The sequence below is a fragment of the Garra rufa genome, chromosome 8 (genome assembly GCF_049309525.1).
Source record: "Garra rufa chromosome 8, GarRuf1.0, whole genome shotgun sequence".
Lineage (NCBI taxonomy): Eukaryota > Metazoa > Chordata > Actinopteri > Cypriniformes > Cyprinidae > Garra > Garra rufa.
In genome coordinates, this window is record NC_133368.1 from 37,643,838 (window position 1) to 37,670,818 (window position 26,981).

The window sequence follows — 26,981 nt, forward strand, 5'->3', positions numbered from 1 at the left end:
TACAAATGACTGCACCTAAAACTTTTTTTGTCTAGTACTAAAACCTGAGAAAACCTATAGACAACTTGACTGAGCAGAAAGCAAGAGACAAAGTGATAATAATGAGCAGGGTTGGTTTATAATTATTATTTTTTTTTTATATTTCCACAACATCATACATGTGTTAAATCACTATAGTAATATGTCTATATTATGTAGCATAAGCATACACTGCCTTAATCAAAAATGTTAATATTAAAAATGCATAAGACTATTTCAAGCTATTAGTATAAAGTGATTTCCTTCATTTTAATAGATAACAAATATGTATTATTTGCATTAGAAACACAACACGATGTATTAGATGTGAAAAAGGAAGAAAATTACATTTTAAAGCATTCATGTGAAAAAACCTGTAAAGAAATGAGACCTTAATTTAAAATGTTAGGCTCACTAGGAAAAAAAGGTGGATAAGGAAAGATCATGTCAAATCAACCAAATTTCAAAACATCCTGTCACACCAGGCCAGCAGAGGGAGCCTTGCTCCTCTCTGACTGTTGCTGCTCCCTCTGCTGCTTCGCTGGTTACTTCCTGTTTGTCAGCCATAAAAGCAAGCTCAGCACACACACATGGCGAAGCTCCCCTGTTGTTAGTGTTTATAAATGATCTAAAATGCTTTTTAGATGCCCTTAGCAAAATGAAAAATCCCAAGGCAGTAAAATTGTTTAATTTATTTGTATTGTATAATTTGTTGTAATTCTATTTTCTTTATTATTATTTTCATTTAATCTCTCTTACTTTATACTTGATCCTCTTTCTTGGAATATTTTCTGTATTTTGTTTAGATTATAATATGGTTCTATTGTGTTGAGCCTTCTTTACCGGATCTTTCTTTTGTATACGAAGCACTGCCATTTTGTTGTACTCAGATTTTGTATTCAATAGAAAAAAAAAGAAAAGAAAAAAAAAAAAAAACACACACGGCAAAGTATTGTTTTGCTCACTGCTAACTCTACTAAGCGATTTCCATGTTTCCATGTTCCCTATTCTTGTTGTTTTCATAGTTTATTCCTGGTTTATCTTCCTAGTCTAGTCATAGTTTAGCCTTGTTTGTTTTGTTTGTTTTCTTTGTTACTTTGGACTACCCTTCTGGATTTCGACCCACGCCTGTTTTATGGATTACTCTTTGGATTGTCTTCGTTGTTGCTGTTTGCTGGTATTTTGACCCTGCCTGTTCGACCACATCTGTTAATAAAGCCTTGCATTTGGATCCTCACTCTCAGTCGTCCCGCTTGTTACACATCCCCTGTTCAAATTTTTTATTCAGCTAAAGATACACATGTATAGGAATGATAGCCATAACATTAATTGTCATGAATGAATATTTAGTGAATAATCCACTCATTTGTAGAGGGAGGTAAAAATGGCAATTTTTAACGTAAATGACTTCAGAAAGAGAACAGCATCATAATGTTATTTTTACAGAGATATCAGTAGGTCTGTTTGTAGAATCAGTTGACTTCAGCAATCTTTGTTGCATTATGCGCCAATGGTGACCATTCAAAAATGGGGAAACAAATTTTTTTTTCTCGTAAGTTTGCATTCTTGTTACTGAAGAAGTATTAAAGGTGCCATAGAATGCATTGATACAATATTTTAAATTGTGCTCTGATATCTACATAGAAGGTATATGGCATAGGAAAGGGCAAAAATCCTCCAGAAACAGTTTTTACAACCTTATGATTTGGCCCTAGAATGAAATGCTCTGTTATTACCTCATTTGGAAGGTTCCTGAATAATAATGATGTGCTCTGCTCTGATTGGCTGTTTCACAGAGCGGCTCATTTCAATTGCACGCACGTGGAGGAAAATATATATTTAATCACGGAGCTCGAGTCGCTATCAATATGCGGTTTATTGAAACTGCCGTTTTGAATGCACGATCATTGTACTTTCACTTTTGTGATCACATGTGCTCTGTGTAATGTTATACTGCAGCAGCAGTACTTACCACATAAGTTTAGATGCTTGTTAGTGATGCTCAGGATCTGTAAATCTGAAATCTGAAAATCTGTAAATCTGTTTATGTGGTAAGTGAAATCTTATGTACTGCAATGTAACAGGCTGCTAGCAGTAAGCTAACCATGTCCCTTCAGTGGCTCGCCTTATTTTATTAGATTGCCTTATTTGTTTTCCTTGCCTTTCTGAGTAAGTTACAGACACCAACCATCCCTGCACTTAACATCTCCTGCACAACCTGGAACATAACATTTTTCATTTTTGCTATTGTCTTCGCTATATTTTTTTCCGGCTATGCAAATGTTGGGGGCGTAACTATTATTGATTGCAACTATTATGTAATAGTCGCTGTTATGTTAGGATTAGCCTATTTTTCAGTGGTCTTTTGCAAACACCCGATTTATATAAGGAGGAAGAAACAATGGTGTTTGAGACTCACGGTATGTCATGTCCATGTACAGAACTGTTATTATTCTATGCCAAGGTAAATACAGTTTTCCATTCATGGCACCTTTAATGATATCATAATGCCCTTAGATATTAGGTCTTAACAAACTTTCCCTTTGCCATCTTCATTGCCCTTTGGCCCTATCCACCTTTTTCTTCTCGTACAAGTGAACGCGGCCATTTGTAAATTTTATGCATCTAATTTCTGGTCTCATCCGAGTCCAGCTATTTTTAGCTGTACAAAACAGCTCATTTTGCAGCTTGATATTGCAAATTGGTGTGTCCTACCATTTTATTTTTATTTTATATTATATGAACATACTGGTTTGTAATGCAAACTGTTTTACTGTTCACTGCACATTGTTACTCCCTAGCAGATAATAAACCGGACATCTCACCCATTGCTTACTTCTGTTTTGACAGAAGTTGGATATGGTTCAGTTCCAGAGATAATGGAATTTCAAAGTCTCCAGGTGTAAATCATTCAAATGTACACATTTTGTTTAAAAAAACATTTTTTTTTTTCACTTTTAATGGTCATGGAGTAGGAGGAGAAACAGGTGAGAAGGAAACAGGAACAGGAATGTATCTTAAGCAATGCAAAGTTTGTTATAGACCTTTCATTAAGACCCTAAAAAAAAATCATATCAACTTGTGGAAAATGGATATTCAATGAACCCCTTTAAGATTTTAAAAACTCACAGTGTATATTAGTCTTCGGGGTTGTGTAATTTATTTTAACAATTCATACAATTAATACAATTAATACAGCACACTGCCATGGTATTGTCACGTCCACACACACAAGGAGAGGGTAAGTAGATTTCAAGGTATTTATTAACAGACGTGCACACTTCAAACAGGTGAGTATAGACTTCGGTATCTGAGTCATCAAACACAGTCCAATAAGGTAAACACAAGTTCATAGGCAATCGCCAGCAAGAGTAACAGTCACTTCCCTTAAAGTGGTTAACGTATGCTTCACAGGTTGATCCAGATGCAGTCCGTGAGGAGCACAGGAGAATCGAGAGGAGGAGAAGATCCAAGGAGAGGTGTCCATGTAACTACGATTCCAGCCGGTGAGTGAATGGCAGAGGCAAGTATTTAAAGGGAGTGGTGATTGCTGGTGCAGGTGACGGTGATTAGAACTCTGGTGATGGGCGTGGTGCAGTGAGGATTGGCTGATTGAAGAAGGATCGCAGTGATTGGGACTGAGGGAACGTGCTGAGGGTGTGACATTATCTCCCCCTCCCGGTAGGCGCGTCTCGCGCCGTGATGGAAACACCAGGGGGGGGGGCGGGCGCCCTGGAGGCCGTTCCGGGGCAGGACCTTGCTGGGTTGGGAAGGCCTCCAGGGCGGAACAGGAAGCCATGGCGGGTCAGGCGGCCACGGCCGGACAGGCAGTTCGGGTGGCCCTAGTAGGTCAGGCGGCCACGGCCGGACAGGCAGTTCAGGTGGCCCTGGTAGGTCAGGCGGCCACGGCCGGACAGGCAGTTCGGGTGGCCCTGGTAGGTCAGGCGGCCATGGCCGGACAGGCAGTTCAGGTGGCCTTGGCTGGGCAGCCCCCGTGGCCTTGGCCTCAGTCCTCGGCCCGGCTACGTTGGCCAGGAGTATATGGCGCCCCCCCAAAATTTTCTTTGAGGAATTCAGGGGTTTGGAGGGACCGTTTGGCAGAGTGGGCTCTGAAAGGCTGGACAGGACCAGCGGAGGCTCTGGAAGGCTGGGCTGGGCCAGCGGAGGCTCTGGATGGTTGGACGGGACCAGCTGAGGCTCTGGATGGCTGGACGGGACCAGCGAAGGCTCTGGAAGGCTGGATTGCACCAGTGGAGAGTCTGGAAGGCTGGACGGGACCAGCGGAGGATCAGGAAGGCTGGGTGGAACCAGCGGAGGCTCAGGACGGCGCTCTTGAGGAGCGGGCTCTGGACGGCGCTCTTGAGGAGCGGGCTCTGGACGGCGCTCTTGAGGAGCGGGCTCTGGACGGCGCTCTTGAGGAGCGGGCTCTGGACGGCGCTCTTGAGGAGCGGGCTCTGGACGGCGCTCTTGAGGAGCGGGCTCTGGACGGCGCTCTTGAGGAGCGGGCTCTGGACGGCGCTCTTGAGGAGCGGGCTCTGGACGGCGCTCTTGAGGAGCGGGCTCTGGACGGCGCTCTTGAGGAGCGGGCTCTGGACGGCGCTCTTGAGGAGCGGGCTCTGGACGGCGCTCTTGAGGAGCGGGCTCTGGACGGCGCTCTTGAGGAGCGGGCTCTGGACGGCGCTCTTGAGGAGCGGGCTCTGGACGGCGCTCTTGAGGAGCGGGCTCTGGACGGCGCTCTTGAGGAGCGGGCTCTGGACGGCTGAACGACCCCAGCGGAGATTCAGGAAGGCTGGGCGTCTCCAGCGGAGACACAGAAAGAGCTAGCTCTGGCGGCGCGGTCACTGGAGGGCGCTCTGGCGGCGCGGTCACTGGAGGGCGCTCTGGCGGCGCGGTCACTGGAGGGCGCTCTGGCGGCGCGGTCACTGGAGGGCGCCCTGGCGGCACGGTCACTGGAGGGCTGGGCGGAACCAGCGGAGATTCAGGAGAGAGGATAGGGGCCGTGAACTCCATAGGGAGAGCCATCTCCATTATATTAGTTTCATCCCTTTTGGTCGGAGACTCAGGAACATCGCCCATTTTGGCCGGGAAAACAGGAACATCTGCCATCTTGACAGGGAACTCAGGAACATCGGCTATTTTGGCCGGGAAAACAGGAACATCTGCCATCTTGACAGGGAACTCAGGAACATCGGCTATTTTGGCCGGGAAAACAGGAACGTCGGCCATCTTGGCCGGAATATCAGGAACATCGGCCATCCTGGCCGGGAAATCAGGAACTGCGGCCATCTTGGGAGCTGGCATGGCGGCCCGTACTGACCTCAATGGTGGGTCTAGCACGCTGGCCATCAGGATTGGCCATGACGTTGGAGGGCTGGCCGTCAGCTCCGGGCTGGCGAGGAGGGAGGAGCTATTGGTGAGGTATGTGGGGAGTCCAGGCGAGGAGTAAGCCGGTGAGACGTTCTGGGTTTCGTAGAGGGTTGGACGAGGAAACTTACCATCACTCTTTATTTCTTTAACCTCGATACTAGAGCCATTTATATAAAGAGTGAGGTTGATTAGTTCAATCAAGGAGAAATCACATATGGGGGAGGTGCATCGGATTGTTTCCTCATCCAGTCCAAACCGAAACATCACAGCAAGAGTGACGTCGGGCCAGTTCACCCGATGGGAGCGCTCAAGGAACTCCTCCACATACCACTCCAATGTCTGCCCACCTTGCCGTAGGCTCCATAGCCTGTCCTCAGCTTCAGACAGTTTTAATGAGTCGGGAGAGGCACCGGTGAATGCTGCGTTCGCCTCCATGAGTGAGCTGAAGGAATTCCTTTTTTATGGGCTGGAATCCTGTCACGTCCACACACACAAGGAGAGGGTAAGTAGATTTCAAGGTATTTATTAACAGACGTGCACACTTCAAACAGGTGAGTATAGACTTCGGTATCTGAGTCATCAAACACAGTCCAATAAGGTAAACACAAGTTCATAGGCAATCGCCAGCAAGAGTAACAGTCACTTCCCTTAAAGTGGTTAACGTATGCTTCACAGGTTGATCCAGATGCAGTCCGTGAGGAGCACAGGAGAATCGAGAGAAGGAGGAGAAGATCCAAGGAGAGGTGTCCATGTAACTACGATTCCAGCCGGTGAGTGAATGGCAGAGGCAAGTATTTAAAGGGAGTGGTGATTGCTGGTGCAGGTGACGGTGATTAGAACTCTGGTGATGGGCGTGGTGCAGTGAGGATTGGCTGATTGATGAAGGATCGCAGTGATTGGGACTGAGGGAACGTGCTGAGGGTGTGACAGGTATATTGGCACCACTTCTTGTTTGCTTTTGGATGTCAACAATGGATACTTCAGACAGCTTACTAAAACAGCATTGCTGTTCACTTACTGATAATATTTAATATGAATAGAATTGTTAGCCTGTTACAGTCAGCTATTTATAACAAAAATGAAACTAGTTTATATGACAGGATTGACATTATATTTACAACAGAAACTAAACTGCAAACTACAAAGGAATATGCATACCATCAAATGACCATTGACCACAAAAATGACCATCGGCATGTGACAAATGGAATTTATACTTTTTTTCCGAGAAAGTTTGGGCTGCCAAAATTGATTTATATTTTTATATCACAGTGGAGATTGTTGATTACAGCAATAAAACACAATGCTCATGCAGAAATTTCCCTCATAACTATATATATATAATATATATACAGTCAGGTCCATATATATTTGGTCACTGACACACTTTTCATAATTTCGACTTTGTATGTCTCTAGAATAGTTTTAAAATGATACAATCAAGATGAAATTGAAGTGCCGACTTTAAGCTTTAATTCAAGGGGTTGAACAAAAATATTACATAAAATGCTAAGGAATTACCATTTTTATACACAGACCCCCCATTTTCAGGGGCTCATAAGTAATTGAACAAATAAATCATAAATAAAATGTTCATTTTTAATATTATGTTGAGAATCCTTTGCAGGCAATGACTGTCTTAAGTCTGGAACTCATGGACATCACCATAGACTGGGTTTCCTCCTTTGTGGTGCTTTGTCAGGCCTTTACTGCAGCTGACTTCAGTTGTTGTTGGTTTGTGGGTCTTTCTTCCGGCTGCTTCTTTCTTCTGTCACATCATCACTAAACACCGGTAACCCAGTGCCACTGGAAGCCATGCATGCTCATGCCATTACACTGCTCCACCATGTTCACAGATGATGTTGTAGGCTTTGGATCATGAGCTGTTCCAAGCCTTCTCCATACTTTTTCTTCTCGTCATTCTGGTACACGTTGATTTTAATTTCAGCAGTCCAAAAATGCTTTTCCAGAAGTGGTCTGGCTTTTTTAAATGTTTTTTGACAAAGTCTAATCTGGCCTTGTTTGCACCTTGTGGTAAACCCTCTCTATTTTACTCTGGTGAAATCTTCTCTTGATTGTAGACTTTGACAGTGACACGCCTACCTCCTGGAGAGTATTCTTCACTTGGCTGGATGTTGTAAAATGTTTTATTACCATGGAGAGGATGATCCAATCATCCACCATACTGTCGTCTTTTGTGAACATCCAGGCCTTTTTATGTTGCTGAGCTCACCAGTGTGTTCTTTTTCTTCTCAGAATACACCAAACTGTTGATTTGGCCACTCCTAATGTTCCTGCTATCTCTCTGATGCATTTCTTTTGTTTTTGAAGCCTAACAATTGTCTGTTTTACTTGCATGCAGAGCTCCTTTGACCGCATGATGGGTTCAGAGCAACAGCTTCCAAATACAAATCGCACACTTAGAATCAGCTCCAAACCTTTTACCTGGTTAATTGATGTAGAAAAAATGAAGGAATAGCCCACAACTGTCCATGAAACAGCTTTTGAGTCAACTGTCCAATTACTTATGGTCCCTTGAAAAAGGGGGGAGGTACATATTAAAGAGCTGTAATTCCTTAACCTTTCTACCAATTTGATGAGACTGCCCTAAAAATTAAAGCTCAGAGTGTGCACTTTAAGCCCATATTCATTGTATAACTGTAACTTGAATATGTTTTGGTCAACAGTTAAAATAATAAAAATTGTGTCAGTGTCCAAAATATATATGGACCTGACTGTATATATATATATATATATATATATATATATATATATATATATATATATATATATAGATATATATATATAGATATATATATAGTTATGGGAACAGAATCTCTGCATAAGCATTGTGTACTTATGTTTATATATCTATAAATATATCTGCAATTATTGAATAATTTCTCCTTACATAGAACCTTTTTAGCATAAAATATTTTTTATTTAAAGTACTTTAAAAACACTAGGGTGTATAGACACCTTCTTTAAAAAAAACACTGACACTGATAGACACCCTCTGCTGGGACCTCTCCAAAGGTGTTTTCATAGTGAGTAGCCTATAGCATGGCCTAGGGGCACCCACTTCCAAATAGATTTGTGGAAAAGGACTTATAGGTGTAAAATGAATTTTGGTTTTATATCTCAACATCAACTCACAGCACAATTTTTTTTAGAGTTTAAATCATGGCACCACAGTGACATCTAGTGTCCCAGTGAAACATGACAATATTATTTTTACTGAAGGTCCGAGTGGCCTTGTACCGTTTCCTTTAACCGAATTTTTTAACTAAACAGTCCATTTCAATGCAATTGACAATATAATTGTCCAAAATGATTTTATATTTTTATATCCACAGTAATAAAACATAAATGCACATGCAGAGGTGTACACAAAATGATTGTAAACTACATACACTAATAAATAAATAAATAAATACCATACATTTTTAATACATGAAATATTCCATATTTATATATTTACATACAGATATATGGGTAACTGAAGAAGATAAATTCCAGTTTGAAAGTGACTAAGAATTGACCACAAATCATGTTTTTCATGAAAATATGATGCAAAGAAGTACTTGAAGTTAAAGTGTTATACAGTCAGAAAATTGGCACAAAATGTCCTAGTTTTGATCTTTGATCAGTCCTACAAGAAAACAGTTCCACTATTTATTTCACTAAAGAGCAAAACATAGAAGGTTACACTTCAAATGCCAAATCTGGTTTATTTTAAACACTTTTGCCCAAAGAAAATTAGTTTTTATTTTTTTTTTCCTAGGGGTTCCAAAGGCTTTTCATTACATTGACAGAATGAAGCAAATAATCAACGTAAATTTAATTCTAAAAAATTCTCTCTATTGATACAAACAGCTTCTTCAGTCAAATAAATTTGCAATATTTCACCTTTATGAATGTAACATGAATAAATAATATTTGAAGTGGGTTTGTAGCTTATGGGTAATGGCATAGACTGTTAATAATTCCTGACAAACTAAATGGAATGGGATATCAGATAGGACAGAACTGACAATATGGAATGGGAACATATATGCTGTTAACATTGCTAGAAAATGTGGGAATAATATAAAATATAATTGTTCTTTATCATTAAATACAAAACAAAATCATATACTATATTAGCGGACAACTTAACTAGAGCAGTAGTAAAAAAGGCATGATAGTTTACCCCCCTATTTTTGCTTCATAAGCAAATAAAACTTCAAGCTTGGACAAAAAAACAGTCAAGAGCAAGGTTTATAAATGTGTTAGGCAGCATTAATGGGCTTGCATTTTACAAACACAAGTCATTGTTTTAATGATAATGCATACACAATAAAAATTTAAATGTAAAAAATACCTTATTCACAATTTAATTACCACACAAAAAGAGGCAAACTACAAATCACAATTTATTCATCTCAAAGGAAAGGCTGTTTTTTTCTCTCACAATATATTACCTATTTTTCTGAAATCAAACAAGCTGAAAATGATCATGTATGATTGGCTATTATACCACTATTATGGCATTCTGACTCTCTAAGTGATCTTTCTGGCCTTATAGATCCTCATTCCAATATGCTCTGATGCTTATGTAGAGGTCAACTGAAGGAAAAAACATACAAACATAGATATCATAATCTACTTGCAAAAACCAAACTTCACCATGATGCCCAAGTCTGATGTTTATCACAGTACATAATCAGCCTTTGCTCTATGCAGAAAGAAACATACAGACAAGCAGCACAAACACACACTGACACCAGTCAGCACTAGGTAATCGAATACATACAGTACAGGTACATATTTTTTGTTTGTTTTTTTCTCTTCTGTTTCTGATAATAACAAATATTGTATCAAAATACATCCATTATGTAAAATGCCATTTATAAACTGTGAAAAAGTGAAAGGATTTCAAACAAAATAGTACTAGTCCAAAATTTACAAGTGTAGAAAACCAAACAGACAAAAGCAACCGAATCCATCAGACGGAGGTCTCAGACTGTAGCTGTAGTACAAACTTGTGGGACTTGGGGTGGACGTACTCCTCACTGAGTTTGAGGTGGGGGATAGCTTTGCTGGTGACCACTAAACTGAAGTCAGATGACTTGAGCTGGAATTCAGAGCCGTGACGGAGGGGACTGGTGACCGACGCTTCGCTGATCAGCGTCCACTGCCGGGTCTGCCAGGACTCTCTCGTATACTGCAGTGTGGGTCCAGCCATCAGATAGCTCTCCAGAAATGCCTAGCAGGGAACAACAGTATCCATATCTGTTCACTGATATAAATGTTATAAAGCAGGGATGCCCAACCCTGTTCCTGGAGATCTACTATCCTATAAAGTTCAGCTCCAACCCTAATCAAACACACCTGAACCAGCTAATTAATCTCTTAGGTAGCCCTTGATAATTACAGACAGCTGTGTTGGAGCAGGGCTGGAACAAAAGTCTGCAGGTCGGTAGATCTCTAGGAACAGGGTTAAGCACCCCTGTTATAAAGAGACAGATCGTTTCACTAGATAAGACCCTTATTCCTCGGCTGGGGTTGTGGAGAGCCCCTTGAAGCTGCATTGAAAATGCAATTTGGATGTTCAGCCTGTTGGGTCCCATTAAAGTCCACTATACGGAGAAATATCATATATGGAGAAATATGCCTAATTTTTTTGACTAAAGAAAGAAAGACATGAACATCTGGGATGACATTTTTGTTCTGGAAGTAAACTAATCCTTTAGTCTTTGGATGCAAAATTCACTTTTACATGTTGTTTGAACATAAATGTGTGTTGGCAGTTTGTGTACACAACCACCCTATAAATGATAAAAATCCACCCAGTGGTATCCCTATAAATAATGTCCCCTTTTTTCAAATCAAGCCATTCTCTGATTCTTGGCTGTGAGATATCACACAGACCAAGGATGCTCCCACAATAGTTGATTGACACGGCCGTCTTACCTTAGACCTGCCCTAGTGAGCTGTAGTCCGTCCACCATTGTTTGATGCCGGAGCAGGGATATAGACAAAAATGGCTTCTAAGCGATTGAGGTGTGTTCTGTTGTTAGATGTAGTAAAGAACATAGCAGTCGTCATTTACTCCTGACTTCTCAGCCGCTGAAGACACAGTGGATTTCTTTTGTTTTTGAAGGGAATGTGCCCCTGATCTACTTAAATGCGTCATGTTCATGTGAATCATTTGTGATCCAGCTAAAGCAGAGGTGAGTATAAGGGTTTTTTATGCATCTTTGCAAATTGGCTTTTTTAATAATGTGCTAGCTAGCAAGTTTCAAGGCTAAATGTGGCTAAAGTCAACAGGATGGCTCATCACCCCACAGAAGAGAGGGATGGGGTGAGCAGAGCTCATTAGCATTTGAAAAGTGAAAAAGTGAAAGTCATAACGTACTGTCAAGTATGGTGACCCATACTCGAAATTGCTGATGTGCATTTAAACCCAGTGGTTCTCATTTCCAGTGCTGGGGCCTCTCCTACTTTGCACATTTTGCATGTCTCCCTTATTTAACACACCTGATTGAGATCATCAGCTCATTGGGAGAGAGATCCATGAACAGCAGTAACAAGCTGGTGGTCTCCATCAGGTGTGTTTAATAAGGGAGACATGCAAAAGTGCAGAGCATAGGGGGCCCCAAAACTGGAATTGAGAACCAGTGATTTGACCCATCCAAGTGCACACACACAGCACTGAGAGATGAACAAACAAACACACTGTGAACTAGGGATGGGAATCGAAAACCGGTTCTTGTTGAGAACCGGTTCCCAGTGTTTCAATTCCATCGAATCGTTTGCAAAATTTGCAAACGATTCCCTTAACGATTCCAGTGGGCACGAATGACGTCATCACGCGCATTGCGTAACTTACGAACGTTGCGTAGCTTACGCTCAGTCAATAAGCATTGGCGCCTAAGCGGAACAAACGCTCAAAAGTCTGGTTGTATTTCACCAAAAAAGACGAAAATAGGGCAACTTGCAATTCTTGCAGCGTAGATATTTCCTCAAAGGGAGGAAATACCACTAACATGCTAAAACATTTGCGCACACAGCATGAAATTAACAATAAAAGAATGTTGCGTTTTCGATCCGCTCTGGACTAACAGTTCTCAACCCAGCAGCGGCAGCAGCAGCAACGTTAGCATGTCCTCGGCTAATAAAGCTGCAGGACTCATTCATTCCCATTATAAATTTTTTAGGGAGATGACAAAGATTCTCAGCCCTAAGTACAAAGCCCCAAACAGAGACAGTTTAACTATGCTAATCAACAATTTGTTGTCCCTTTTCTTCCATATGAGAATTGATAAGGGAATCGATAAAGAATCGAATCGTTAAGCAGAATCGAAAATGGAATTGGAATCGTAAAAATCTTATCAATTCCCATCCCTACTGTGAACACACACTGGCGCAGTGGGCAGCCATTGCTCCAGTGCCCGGGGAGCAATTGGGGGTTTGGTGCCTTGCTTGAGGGGAACTTCAGTCATGGTACTGAAGGTGGAAAGAGCACTGTTTATTTACCCCACCTTCAATTCCTGCCGGTGTGGGAATCGAAATTGAAAAATGAAAAAATAAAAACTCACCCTCATGTCGTTCCAAACCCAAAAGACCTTTGTTTATCTTCGGAAAACATATTAAGATATTAGACATCAATGCAACTACCATGTTCAAGGTCCAGAAAGGTAGTAAGGACATCAGTAAAATAGCCCATGTGACATTTGTTCGCAAGAGTACCACGATGTACACTACCGTTCAAAAGTTTGGGGTCAGTAAGACTTGTAATAGTCTTTAAAGAAGTCTCTTATGCTCATCAAGGCTGCATTTATTTGATTAAAAATACAGAAAAAAACAGTAATATTGCAAAATGTTTTTACAATATAAAATAATGTTTTTTATTTTAACATACTTTAAAATAGAATTTATTCCTGTGATGAAAAGCTGAATTTTTATCAGCTGTTACTCCAGTCTTAAGTGTCACATGATCCTTCAGAAATCATTCTAATATGCTGATTTATTATTAGAATTATCAATGTTAGAAACTGTTGTGCTACCAAATATTTTTTTGGAACCTCTGATACTTTTTTTTTGGTTTCTTCGATTAATTAAAAGTTAAAAATAACAGCCTTTCTTCAAAATGTAAATATTTTCTAACAATATAAGTTTTTGCTATCACTTTTTTTTTTATCAATTTAACACATCCTTGGTGAATAAAAGTATTAAATTCTTAAAAAAAAAAATTTACTGACCCCAAACTTTTGAATGGTAGTGTATGTGTGAACATTCCTCTGCTTGTAAACAAGACATAGCTAATTTGGGTTTTACGTAAGACGCCAGCTTGTGTCAGCAGCACCACACACATGCGTTGAGGTACTTTCATGAATGTGTGTCGAAGACTGACATGGAAGAGAAGAAATTGTTAAATGAAGTTGTTATTTTTGTGTTCTTAGCTTCATAAAATTAAGGTTGAACCACAGATGTCACATGGACTACTTTATCGATGTCCTGACCACGTTTTTGGGCCTTGAACAAACAATGGTAACATTTCTGTCTAAGCAGGGTCAGAGAGCTCTTGGATTTTATAAAAAAAAATACCTTAAATTGTGTTTGAATGAAGATGAACAATTTACATGTTTGGAATGACATGATGGTGAGGAATTAATGACAGAATTTTTATTTTTGGGTGAACTATTCTTATAAATCTTTAATTCAGACCTAAATATTTTTTGAGTGGGGTTCCTGTTATGGGCATTTGAATCATATATATTTATGGACAGTTTTGATGGTGTGATGAGAGAAGTTACTATGTTGTGTCCAACCTGATCTCATGATAAAAACGTACCTGTGGGAACTTTTTCACAAGATGCGAAATACATCATGCAAAGTATGTTTTGTGACATATTCAATGTAAAATGTCCACTGAGTGGTGCTAAAGGGCAAGGTTTTCCCTCGAAACAGATGAACGTACAGATTAGTCATTTTATGTGACATTGGTTTTGTACGTGTCACCGCAGTTCTGACTTAAAATGTCCGTTGAGTGACGCTACAACTCTAATGCTCCATGAAGTTTTAAAATAACGTACAATTTGCACCACACCTAAACCTACCCGATAGTATGAACAAAAGCAATTGTGACATAAAAATGCAATCGCAAGCATGCTGTTTTATCTAGTTTATCTCTCATCTTTCAGCTCTTTCATCATGAGTCATGTTTTTCACGGGATTCGTACCCAAGGATTCCGCATCCTAAGCCCAAATCCGTGCCAGCTGAGCTACCGAGCAAGCTTGTTACGTCCGGAAGGTGAAACATATGAAGCTGTAATCATAACTGTGTATGAAAACAATTACAAGTGCTCGCTGTTTTACCACCTCTAGTGTTCATTTCTGTTGGAAACTGCAGTGATATGCACTCATTGGTATGTATTTCTTTGCATCTTGCGAAAAGGATCCCACAGATATGTTTCCGTCATGAGATCAGGTAAGTTGTGTCTGTGTTTGTCTCACCTTTGGGGTCATGTTGTTTGTAATGCAGAATGCTAAGTGGGCCTGAATGCTGTCCATGCTGTGGCAGTGCTGCTGACGGGTGGTGCGCAGGTATTTCTGCAGTGCTCGAGCCATGGAGGGGAAGATGGCCTGCGATGCCTCACGTGGATCCATCTCATCTCCCGGCGGTTTCTTTTTCTCTTCTTCCTGTAGCCGTCTAACGTGTGTAAAGGCCTCCTCTACTGCCACCACCAACCTGGAAGGAGAAAATGTTGCATATTAAGTTGCAGTAGTTTCATTAAAACCACAACTTTATTCTTTAATTAACTTGCTGTTTCACAAACTCTGCCCTCTGTTGTTTCTCTTACCGTGCTTTGCGCTTTCGGACTCTTCTTTCATGCTCTGCTTCCTCGTAGTACAGCTCATTGTGGCTGGTGTCTCTTTGTCGGGCAGCAGCTGCTATTTTAGCCCGAGACTGAGCGGTTGCAACATCGCTACCAGCACCTGGCAAGAGGAACATTAGCATTATGAGACAGAACGGATAAAAGTACAATTCAAATACACTTAAATAACTAGAAAAAGTCACCTTGACCTTGTTCTAGAAAGACAGATACCTTTCACAAACTGACCCATTGCTAAAGCTATGTGTATGAATATAATATTACAATTCCTGTCACTCTTGGACCCCAAGGGGTTTGTAACGCCTGATCAAAAATACATGACACATCATCCTGTTGTAGATTATCATGTAAATGTGTAATTTAACAGCAGTCATAATTATTAATTAATAGTAGTCATGAATAATTTAATATAATTCACTACTATAAGTGACCCTGGACCACAAAACCAGTCTTAAGTAGCATGGGTATATTTGTAGCAATAGCCAAAAATACATTGTATGGGTCAAAATTATAGATTTTTCTTTTACGCCAAAAATCTTTAGGATATTAAGTAAAGATTATGTTCCATGAAGATATTTTGTGAATGTCTTACCGTAAATATATCAAAACTTAATTTTTGATTAGTAATATGCATTGCTAGGAACTTAATTTGGACAATTTTAAAGGTGATTTTCTCAATATTTTGATTTTTCTGCACCCTCAGATTCTAGATTTTCAAATAGTTGTATCTCGGCCAAATATTGTCCTATCCTGACAAACCATACATCAATGGAAAGTTTATTTATTCCGCCTTCAGATGTATAAATCTCAATTTTAAAAAAATTACCCTTATGACAGGTTTTGTGGTCCAGGGTCACATATATACAATATTTTTATTTTTACATTCATTGTATTGTCAATTTATTTCTTATCAGGCAGGTCATATACACTACAATTCTTAAAATTTTTGTTCTTAAAAAACTTCAGCAAGGGTGTATTTAATAGATCAAAATGAAAGTAAAAACATTTATGTTACAAAAGATTAATATCCAAATAAACGCTGTTCTTTTAAACTTTGTATTCATTAAAGAATCCCCAGAATTGATCATGGTTTCCACAAAAATATTAAGCAGCACAACGCTTTTCAACATTGATAATATAAGAAATGCTTCTTGAGTAGCAATTTAGATTAAATAGCATATTAGATTACATACTTCACAATATTAAATATTTTTGATAAAATAAATGCAGCCTTGGTGAGCAATAGAGAAAAAAAATCATACCAAACCCAAACTTTTGAACAGTAGCGTATATATACTGCAAAAAGCTCACTGGCAGCTAAGCACATTTTTATAACCAATTGGGTTATGATGATCACATGTAATGCATATTAGCTCTGTGTGCATAGTAATGTGGTGAACAGAATCATTTATGCATATTTATCCATATTCAGGTCACAGATATAATTAATAATGCATGACAAGGGCAGCATGACTCTCCTTGGTAGCAGGGCAGGTCTGTGATCTCTTAGCTCACTGAATCACCTCCAGAAATCACATATACCGAAAATGGACAAACAAATCTTGAGACCCTTACCTCAGTTGTTATTTGTGAATAATTTGACAAAAAAAAAAAAAGTACATACACATAAAAATAAAGAGGAGAATTAAACAATATACTAAATTAATTTTACTCACAGAAAAACACATGTAGTTGAATGCAGACTATTTCAGAGTGCTTTGAACCCTGGAAAAAAGCAATGTGGATTTTTTTTTTGGGGGGGGGGGGGTATTCTGCCTTGTGATGCATTATTAATACTCTGACAATCCGTTCAAAGCACAAAGAGCTACACACTGCTGATTTTCATATACGTGCACACTCACACTCATACACACACTCATACACACACTCATACACACACTCATACACACACTCATACACACACTCATATACACACACACACACACACACACACACACACACACACATTCCTGGCCCCGTTCGATAGCCACAGGCATAAAGAAAGGTTTGAGTGCTTAAGGGGCTATATCTTGATCCCAAGTATGCATCTCTGCATTATAGTGCGTGTACATTTCTTGTGCTGACAGCACATCATAAATGTCAAACAAAAAGAGAGAGAGAAAGTAAGGGAGTGAGCCTGGGTGTGTTTGAGATGAGGGGTGAGTAAGAATTATTGACTTTTTATTTTTCATATTTTTAGAGCATAGCAAGTGCAGAATTTAGTGGTTTCTGCATGGCAGTCAAGACATGTAGGATTTCTTGATGCAAATCGTTTTTCGGGAGAGTCTGTGACCTTGTGCAGAGTGTACAATGATTGCATGCACAAGCAAATAAGCAAGACGTGTGGAGCGCTCAACAATTCAGTGTCTCGGTGAAGGGATTTTTGAATGCATTACACAGTCTGAACTTACAATCGAAAAGATAGCTTTTCAGTTTGGCTTTAAACTCTGCAGGAAGAAACGATCAGAGAGATGCATTAGATGTTGGTGGTGACTGACTGACACGGCCAAGTTAATCAATTAAAATTGTACATAAGTATTTGTTTTAGTATGTCTACCCATATTTAATAAGTTCAGGACAATACAGTTGCAATCAAAATTATCCAACCCCCTTGACCTGCAAGACATTTTGCTGCAGAGAACAACATTTTGTGAAAACAATTCAACAAAAGCATGAGTAAACTATTAAAGAAAGTTTATTAATACACATTTGAGTAATTCTGAGAACGTAAGTTGATTAATAATGACAAAAAATCGAATTGGCTCTAAACATTCATGTTCAAAATTATTCAACCCCTGAAAGTAAATTTGGTGTAGAATCTTTTATTCTTTAAAACCACCAATAAACACTGCCTGGAAGTGCTTAGATGCTTCTGTCACCTTTCTGCTGCAATCTTGGGCAATTCCTCCCCTGAAAAAGCTTTCAGATCACTGATAATCTTTGGTTTTTACTTTGCCACTGCTTGCTTCAAACTCAACCATGTATTTTCAATGAGAATTAAATCTGGAAACTGAACAGGCCACTTAAAAACATTCTATGACTGATTCCTGAACCAAGCGTAAGTAGATTTGAATGTATACTTTAGGATGATTGTCCTGCAGGAAAGTCCATTGATTATTAGCTTTAGACTTTGCACAAAAGGCATCACAATGTTTGCCAAAATGGTCTTATACTTTAATAAATCAATGATATATTTTGTATGGTCATGTTTTCCACTTCCTGCTACAGTAAAACAACCCCATAACAGGACTGGTCCACCTCCATGTTTGATGACGTGTTCTTCTGCTCATAAGCTTTGTCATTTTTGCACCAGACATACTGTTGATCCATACGCCCAAAAAGTTCCAGTTTGGACACATCACTCCATAAAACATTCTTCCAGAACTCCACAGGTCTATCCAAATGAATTTTGGCATGTTCAAGGCAGCCTTTTTGTTCTTCTTGGTCAAGAGTGGTATTCAGCAAGATTCCTCAACATGAAGACTACACTTGTCTAGTGTTCCTCTTGTACACAGCATTGAAATATTTTTCCTCCTTTCGTCGGGTCATCTTGCAAGTCTTTGGCTGTACATTGCAAGTTTTTCTCAGTTGATCTGATCAAACATTTTATGATATTGTGTTTTTTTGTTCAACAGCCTCAAAGGTTTTCTGGTACAACGCACATTAATCTAAGGAATACGGGGACTTGTAATGTCTTAGAAATCTTCATGTAGTTTTAGACTTTCTAATATAGCAAACTATTTCTTCTCTATTGATTTTGTGTGAGCTTTGTTGACTTTACCATATTTGCTACTCCCTATCAGCACATGCATGGGCTAAGAGTATACTATGTGTAACACCCCAAGCTAATTCCATTTTGAATAAGTTTGTAAAGGCTTAAGACAATTTTTTAAGACAATTTTGACCATAAAAATAACTGTCTTAAAACAGCAATGTTGAATAGGGGTTGAATAATTTTGACATAGCTGTGTTGTTAAAAAATCCTATAACTCAAAAACATTAAATTATATATTGACATTATCACTTTTTAATATGCCAGAAAACTGTTGTAGATGCAATTTAGTCCTAGATCTTCAGAAAGAGCAAAAAACATTTGTAAAGTACTGCAGTCTCTGGGGGGGTTGAATAATTTTGATTGCAACTGTATTATTTCACAGCTTACTAACTTTAGTTTTTTTTTCTTATAATACACATCTTGTATTCCCTGAGGGTTAGTAGATTTTCATTAAAATGTTCATTTTTGGGTGAACACAAAAAATGAAGTTCACCCAAAAATGAAAATTAGCTCATGATTTACTCACCTTCAAGCCATACCAGGTGTATATGACTTTATTCTTTCAGACAAATACAATCAGAGTTATGTTAAAAAATGTCCTGGCTCTTCCAAGCTTTATAATGGCAGTTCGGGGGGTTAATAAAGCCGCTCTTGTGAACATACGTAGGACAGAAAGCAGAAGCTAGAGATTATGGTTTATAAACTTTTAAATATGGATATTTTTCTTACACAATCACCTCAGAAGGCCTTTATTAACCCCCAGAGCCATGTGGAGTACTTTTTATGATAAATAGATGCACTTTATTGGACTACAAAATCTCAACAGCCATTCACTGCCATTATAAAGCTTGAAAGAGCCAGGACATTTTTAAATATAACTCAGATTGTATTTGTCTGAAATAAGTAGGTCATATAAACCTAGGATGGCTTGAGGATGAGTAAATCATTGGGTAATTTAGATTTTTGGGAGAACTATCACTTTAACAGTAGTGAGTAAACCCACTGAATGTATTATGTTTCAATGCATGCTTTTAAATCGACGTTTTAAATGAAATGCATTAAAACTTCATATCAAGTTGTACTTAGGTTTACCAGTTATAAGTGTGCCTGGCTTTTCATTTAATGTGAATGGCATTGCTCAGATAATTTGATGATGGAAGAACAATGATGAGAAAGGTTTATGTTAAAATCTTTGATTCTAAATGATTTGTGAAACTGTAAAACTGATCTTTTCTGAAACTCTAGAGGAGACGCTGCATTGCTAAAGACTTTTTCTCAGGACAATAATCTGTCAAGCAGATTATTATTATATTGAGGACATCTTAATTTTGCTGGCTTTCCTATAGGGATTCCAAAATGATTTCAGAATTTCTTGCTCAAGGGAACAATAACAGTCAAATCATAAAACAGACATTGATTTAACACAGATTAAACTCACCATCTACATTATAGACTTTCAGCCCAGCCAGATGTTTAGCTGCCCTGGACTTAGCAGCCGTCAGTAGGGCAGGGTTGTGAATGGAGAAATCCTTGTAATAGTGTTCAAGAATTACCAGGGCTGCCCGCTGAATGCTACAGAGAGAGAGAGAGAGAGAGAGAAAGAAAGAGAGACATTGTAAAAAAAACCTTGTAATATTCACTGCTAATATGGGTTTTGGTGTCTATTAAAACACAGGAACAGACAATCCCGTCATGTATTTTATTAAAGTCAATGGATGTCAGATAATAAAAGATTTCATTCTGCTTTGAGTGTGTGTGTGTGTGTGTGCGCACTGTCACTTGACTCTGCAGCAGCACTGGATCAAAAATGTTCAGCCAATGAAACAATGAGAGCAAGAACAAAGGAAAGCGATGGGCAGGAGAGAGGAAGGGAGAGAGGAAGCAACGCAGGGCAAAGTAGGGAGTGTCTGTAATGGAGTGATTAATGGACCTTTTTTCCTTGGCCCAACCTCAACTCATTATTAATGCATTAAACAGTGCACACACACAGTTTTGTGTATATAGACAAGCACATATAATATTTCAGCAAGAAAGCAGCTCAGCCACATAATCAGTGCAATTACAGAGATAACCTTTAAAGGGACAGTTCACCCAAAAAGTTCAGTCTCCGCCGCTTGTTCACGAGAGTACCATGACGAAGATGAACGATGAACGAAGGTTTTACAGGTTTGTAACGACATAAAGGTGAGTAACTAATGACAAAATTTTCATTCCTAAGTGAACTACACATTTAATGTTTTGATAAAATATTTCTGTGCTAATATACATATATACAGTTAAACCAAAAATTATTCAGAAATATATAATTTTTGATATTTTTTTACTAGTGGGTGCAGAACACTATAGTTATGTAACTGGGGATAGCAAAATAAAGTAAACTGTGACATATTATACCCCAAAATTCTTCATACACAAGGTGATTTTGTTTTGACAGTTTAACTCTGAGTTCTTGTCATATTTTATTACCATTTTCTAAACTATAGCAAATAAATTATGATAATGTGAGAAACGTTGAAGGTGTCTGAATACATTTTGGTTTTGACTGTAGTTGGTTTGCAGATTTAATGTATAAAACAAAGAATCTTAAATGATTTTTAGGTTTCACTGAAGAACCCATTTCCAATTAAAAACATTTTTACTGCATATGCTTCTTTATTTGGTAAAAGGCTCATCAGATCAGCTTACCTACTTCTAGATTCATAAACACATCAACACGTAACTGTTTTTTTTACAGAGCTAAAAACTAAAAATGATTTTCCAGTGTAAACCATTTTAGTTTTGTAGGACTTTATAGTATTAGTTGGAACCTATATTTTGAAGTATGACTCGTATCTTTCTCTTTCTTTTTACTTTTAACCAAAGAACATGTATCAGACAGTTAAACAGCATATTGTAGTTGTTTTAATCAAAGTTTAAACATTGTAATCAGCTGGCACCTGAGCTGTCCAAGGTTGTAGTGGTGAGTCTCTCCATCGGTGGAGCGCACGACACAGAGAGAAAAGCAGGGCTGCAGGTGCCGGATCTCCAACAGAACTACTGCCAGGTAATGGATGAACAACAGAGCATCCACCAATGATACTGCAAACTGCACTATGCCTTGGTAGTTCTCATCCTGTTAAGCACAGATAGTAAATCAATAAGCCAAGGGAAACAAAAGCACCTGTGCTGAGTTCAGTGATGTTCTTCAAAGAATAGGCATCCTGTTTTATCTTTAATTTCACAACATTTCTTTTTTAAATAAAAATGGTTTTAATTCAGTTTTTTTAAATCCGTTTGCTGTAGTGTGTCAGTAGGAAATATCAGTTTAGATTTCCAAGCATTCATTTTGCCATTAATTGTAATAATCCAGTGAGATTCCATTTTTGTTTGCACAAGGAGTCTGACAACACCCAGTGCTCCACACCGAGATCTGATCTCATAATCATCCGGTCGGTCTGGAATGACACGAAGAAACAGAAAAAAACAAACTGAGACAGACTAAATCCAGAAGAACTGTGGCAACGTTTTTTAAGATGCTTCAAGAAACCTACCTGCAAAGCTACTGTACTGTTAAACATCTTAGGCACTTGTGTAAAAATGCTGTAAAATGAGGATGCTGCCAAAAATAATGTCATAAATGGATTTTCTTTAACAATTAACTTCTATTAACTAAATGAAATTAACATTTGGTATGACCATCCTTTGCATTTAAAGCTGCTTTTTACTGTATATTTTAATATGGCTTTAAATGTGGTTCATGAACAGCTGAAACTATCCATTTTATAAAAACTGAATTCACACAATCACAATTCCTGAAATCTCAACATGTTTCTCTTTACTCTTCATGGTCCCTTCATACATTTGCTCATACCTGTGAATCCAAGATGCGCACTCCAAAGAACAGCCAATAGGAGAGCAGCAGGAGGAGCGTAAGCAACCCCAGTAGGGCACGGAACACTGCTATCCGAGGCAGGGAGGCTCGTGCTGGTCGCACAAACAGCGCCCAGCCAGCCAACAGCAGAATGAGGAGCTTGAAAGCCAATGAGAGAAAGAGGCCCTCACAGGCAGTACCACAAGCCTGCAGGCGCTCTGGCCACATCAGCTGGGGCAGCACCAGGAAGGACAAGGGGGTGATCAGAACCAGCAGGCCCAGGACGAGGGTGAGGGCCAAAGGAAGGAAGCGTACACAGTTCAATTTCTCTACTGGACCTTCCGTATCTTTCCCGAAGCCAGCCAAATCCTCTTGAGACAAGCTGTGGTCTGATGTTCCAGTGACGGCAGTGGTGGTTTCGCCCCAGTTGTCATCCTGTCAAGAGGTGGGAGGGGATTAGCAATATATCATGGACATAAAAAATTCAACGTACTCCTAAAAGCCCCGTTATCTCAGAGGCCCAACACCCAGCACTCAGAATCGATATACAGAAAAAACACATCGATTTTGATTTGCCCTCTTTTCCATCCCTGTTGGTGAGATGACAAATCTTCTTCACGGCTAATTCAGACGGACAGTACTGAAATACCCAGGTCTCCCTCATCAGCATACATTAATGACAAATACCCAAAACTCACATACATCTGCATATAAATGAACCTGAGAACTGAGAGACAGACTAACAACAAAATGATAACTTTCTAACAGCAGGACGTCTGAGTGAATGCCAGTAGAATGTGAAATGCAGTGCAGATTAGAATTCCGTTACAGATTATTTTGCACTAAGGATGGTAATTCATATGCAACTATTTATATATTTATTTATGGAGTTGTTTGCTTATTTATGCATCTATTTATATGAATAGAAGCTGTATTTTGTATGGTAATGTAGTTTAGTGAATTCAATCTGAATTGAGAAGTTTTCAATACATGTAAATGGCTGCAATAATATTATCATAATAATAACAGACATAAAATACAGCTGCATGCAGCAATTACTGAGCCAACCATCGACTATATTTACTAAGCTCAATTCAATGAGTTTAGGAACAACACTGCTGCGGCTTTGCAATATGGCAGAGCTTGCATAAGCTGGTATTGTTAGATTCAAAGAACCATGATTCAGAATAAGGCAACTAACAAAGAAAACAACAAAAAAATAAAAGAATTCGCCTTTCTGTTACACGGTTTAGAGTTTGTGCCAGCCCATGTGCAAAAATAACTTAACAGGTCATTATCAGAAGTGAGGAAATGGCAGATGGAAAAGGTTAAAGGAGCAAAGTGTGTTGTAAAAGTTGGTGGAAACACAAACACGGATGCACATGAACTTTTTTACTTAAAAAAATGGAGCCCATCAGATAAAGTCACAAGGTCATCCTCTAGAGTTTTGCTAGCACCAGAGACAACTGCTACTGTAAAATACTGCTGTAATAATTATTTCTAATATTTACACTCATACATTTACACTCTTTGAGAAGTCATACCCATACATGAGTGTTTCAACAATTTTCCTTTATTGTAAATTCAAGACTCACATTAGACTACAGTTAAAGAGGTCAAGGGTATGATTTACTGAACAGGGCAAATTAGCCTCAAAACCAATTCGAATTACAAAATAGCACATATGGGAGGGGAAAATTCTGTGTGTGTTTTACTAACAATGCACACATTAAAGAACACAGACGCAGCCAGATCATTTCCATAATGACCAGTGCAATCTACCAAGAGCAGCACAAATTACATGCTTTTTTGGGCATTAAATAATAGCACAAATGCCAGTAATTTACAAAGTGGAAAATGCTCATAGTAAATCACTTTGTGTGGTTCATTTTAATACTCTCCTCCCATAAATTTTGCATCTAAAATGGAAATACCTACAAATGCATATTCAATAAGGTCAAGTGCCTTTTCAGTGCTAATTCTTCACTGCATGTCTTAAGTCAATCCTGACTGTACTATTTTAATGCCAAAAGACGGTTTGCATTGGCGCAAGCTATTAGTAAATCTGGCTCCAAGTCTTACACTTGATTAGCAAATCATTTTTCTTACCACCAAAATTAAAAAAAAAATTAAACTGTTTTTGCTACTATATCTTTGAGACTTCACAAGTAACCTTTGAAATGATTGGCTCTTCACAAGTGAAATAAAATATTCAAGTAAAAATAACAACAGACTGAAAGTAGTGATGTCTTTTGAGTCTTTTCAAAATAAATGATTAAACCAGTTTAAGTGTTGTTTAATACAAATTACATTTAGGTTTTAAATCATCTTTTTTCTGAGCTGAATCTGAAATGACAATTAATATTCCTAATAACTGATTAAACATAATAAACACCAATATTTGGCAAAATACTTCCGATGATAAACCTTGACAAACACTTCAAATAAAAAACAACACCAACAAAACTTGTGTGAATGACCAGTTTCAAGCATGGTTTTGAGTTTAAATAGTCAATGAAATGAAGATGAATATGATGGTTAAAGGGATAGTTCACTCAAAAAATTACTCACCCTCATGTCATTCCAAACCTGTGAAATCTTTTTCCACTTTGGAACACAAATTAAGATATTTTTGATGAAATCCAAGAGCTTTCTGACCCTCCTACCATGTTCAAGATCCAGAAAGGTACCAAGAACATCAACAAAATAGTCTGTGTGACATCAGTGGTTCAACTGCAATTTTATGAAGAACCGTATAACCAAATTAGAATAACCATATTTTTATGAACCTTCATAAAACTATGGTTATTCTAATTTGTGGTTTGAAAATGAACGAGGGTCTTAAAGGTTTTGAACGACATTAGGATGAGTAATTAATGACTGAATTTTCATTTTTTGGTGAACTATCCCTTTAAATGGCTTTTGTTAATTGAATAACTCTTACGAGCTGATTCTTTGTGACCAGAGGGCAGACTATTGTACAGCACTCCGGTCTGATCTGTTCTATTTTGCCCACAGTCCACATTGCTGAATGTGCTTCCCCCACTGAGAGAGACAAAAGAAGCACACAGCGCAGCTAACAGTGTGTGTTTGCATGTGTGTTAGTGTTCTGCTTGACTCGAGTACAGCTCATTTCCCTCTGACAGAGCCACAGTCTGAGCTGTACCACAGAAAGAAAAGCAGGAAGAGAGGGAGTGGTAAACAAGTGTGAGAAACTCCTGCACCTCTCTCCTCTCCACCCTCCATCCTTTTCCTCTAATTTTTTTTTCCAAAATAAACCTGCATAGGCGTGTTGCTCAGGTTTACAACTCTAAATTAAAATGATAAATATGGATATTATTATACAATTACAGACATGAGAACACTTACAGTGGAATCATTTAAACTGATATTCAGTAGTACTTGACCTTGCACTCTCTTGAGAGAAAGTCTAACTTAAATCTGAATTATCTTGTATTGACATTCCTTTTAAGACACTAGTTTGCTTTGAAAAGTTAGAAACTGCATTAGATAAGGATTACGTATCTCATTCAGACAAACCAGAAGACCTTTGTTCATATTCGGAAAACAAATGAAGACATTTTTGATGAAATCCGAGAGCTTTCTGACCCTGCATAGGCAGCAACACAACTACCACGTTAAAGGCCTAGAAAGGTAGTAAGGACATCATTAAAATAGTCTATGTGGCATCAGTGGTTCAACCTTAATTTTATGAAGCTATGAGAATACTTTTTGTGCACAAAGAAATAATAAAAAAAAAACTTTATTCAACAATTTCTTCTCTTCCATTTTGTACTATGATGCATGTGGCGAAGACTGCCACAAAAGAGAAGGAATTGTTGTATAAAGTCTGTATTTTTGTTTTCTTTGCAGACAAAAAGTATTCTTGTAGCTTCATAAAATTAAGGTTGAACTACTGACGTCACATGGACTATTTTACTGATGTCCTTACTACTAGGTTGACCAACAAAGATACGTCATCACTGCAACATCATTATCAGACAACATCAACATGTGGCTAAACAATACTAAAAAGGTTTAAAGACCAAAACAATGGTTGAAACAATAGATATCTCTATGCAGCCTTTGA

General features: G+C 38.6%; 1 protein-coding gene across 2 annotated transcripts in view; it reads right to left on the minus strand.

The window, feature by feature from the left end:
* Positions 1–8,703: 8,703 nt before the first annotated feature.
* The window catches only part of vangl1 (VANGL planar cell polarity protein 1), a 41,965-nt gene continuing 23,687 nt past the window's right edge, over positions 8,704–26,981 (minus strand). For both annotated transcript variants that reach the window (XM_073845657.1, XM_073845658.1), the window contains exons 4-9: positions 22,892–23,326; positions 21,978–22,153; positions 20,480–20,613; positions 15,234–15,369; positions 14,887–15,121; positions 8,704–10,633 (exon numbers count right to left, since the gene is read on the minus strand). In XM_073845657.1, the coding sequence (XP_073701758.1) occupies positions 10,373–10,633; positions 14,887–15,121; positions 15,234–15,369; positions 20,480–20,613; positions 21,978–22,153; positions 22,892–23,326 (1,377 nt within the window). In that variant the 3' untranslated portion in view covers positions 8,704–10,372. The remainder of the gene's footprint in view (positions 10,634–14,886; positions 15,122–15,233; positions 15,370–20,479; positions 20,614–21,977; positions 22,154–22,891; positions 23,327–26,981) is intronic.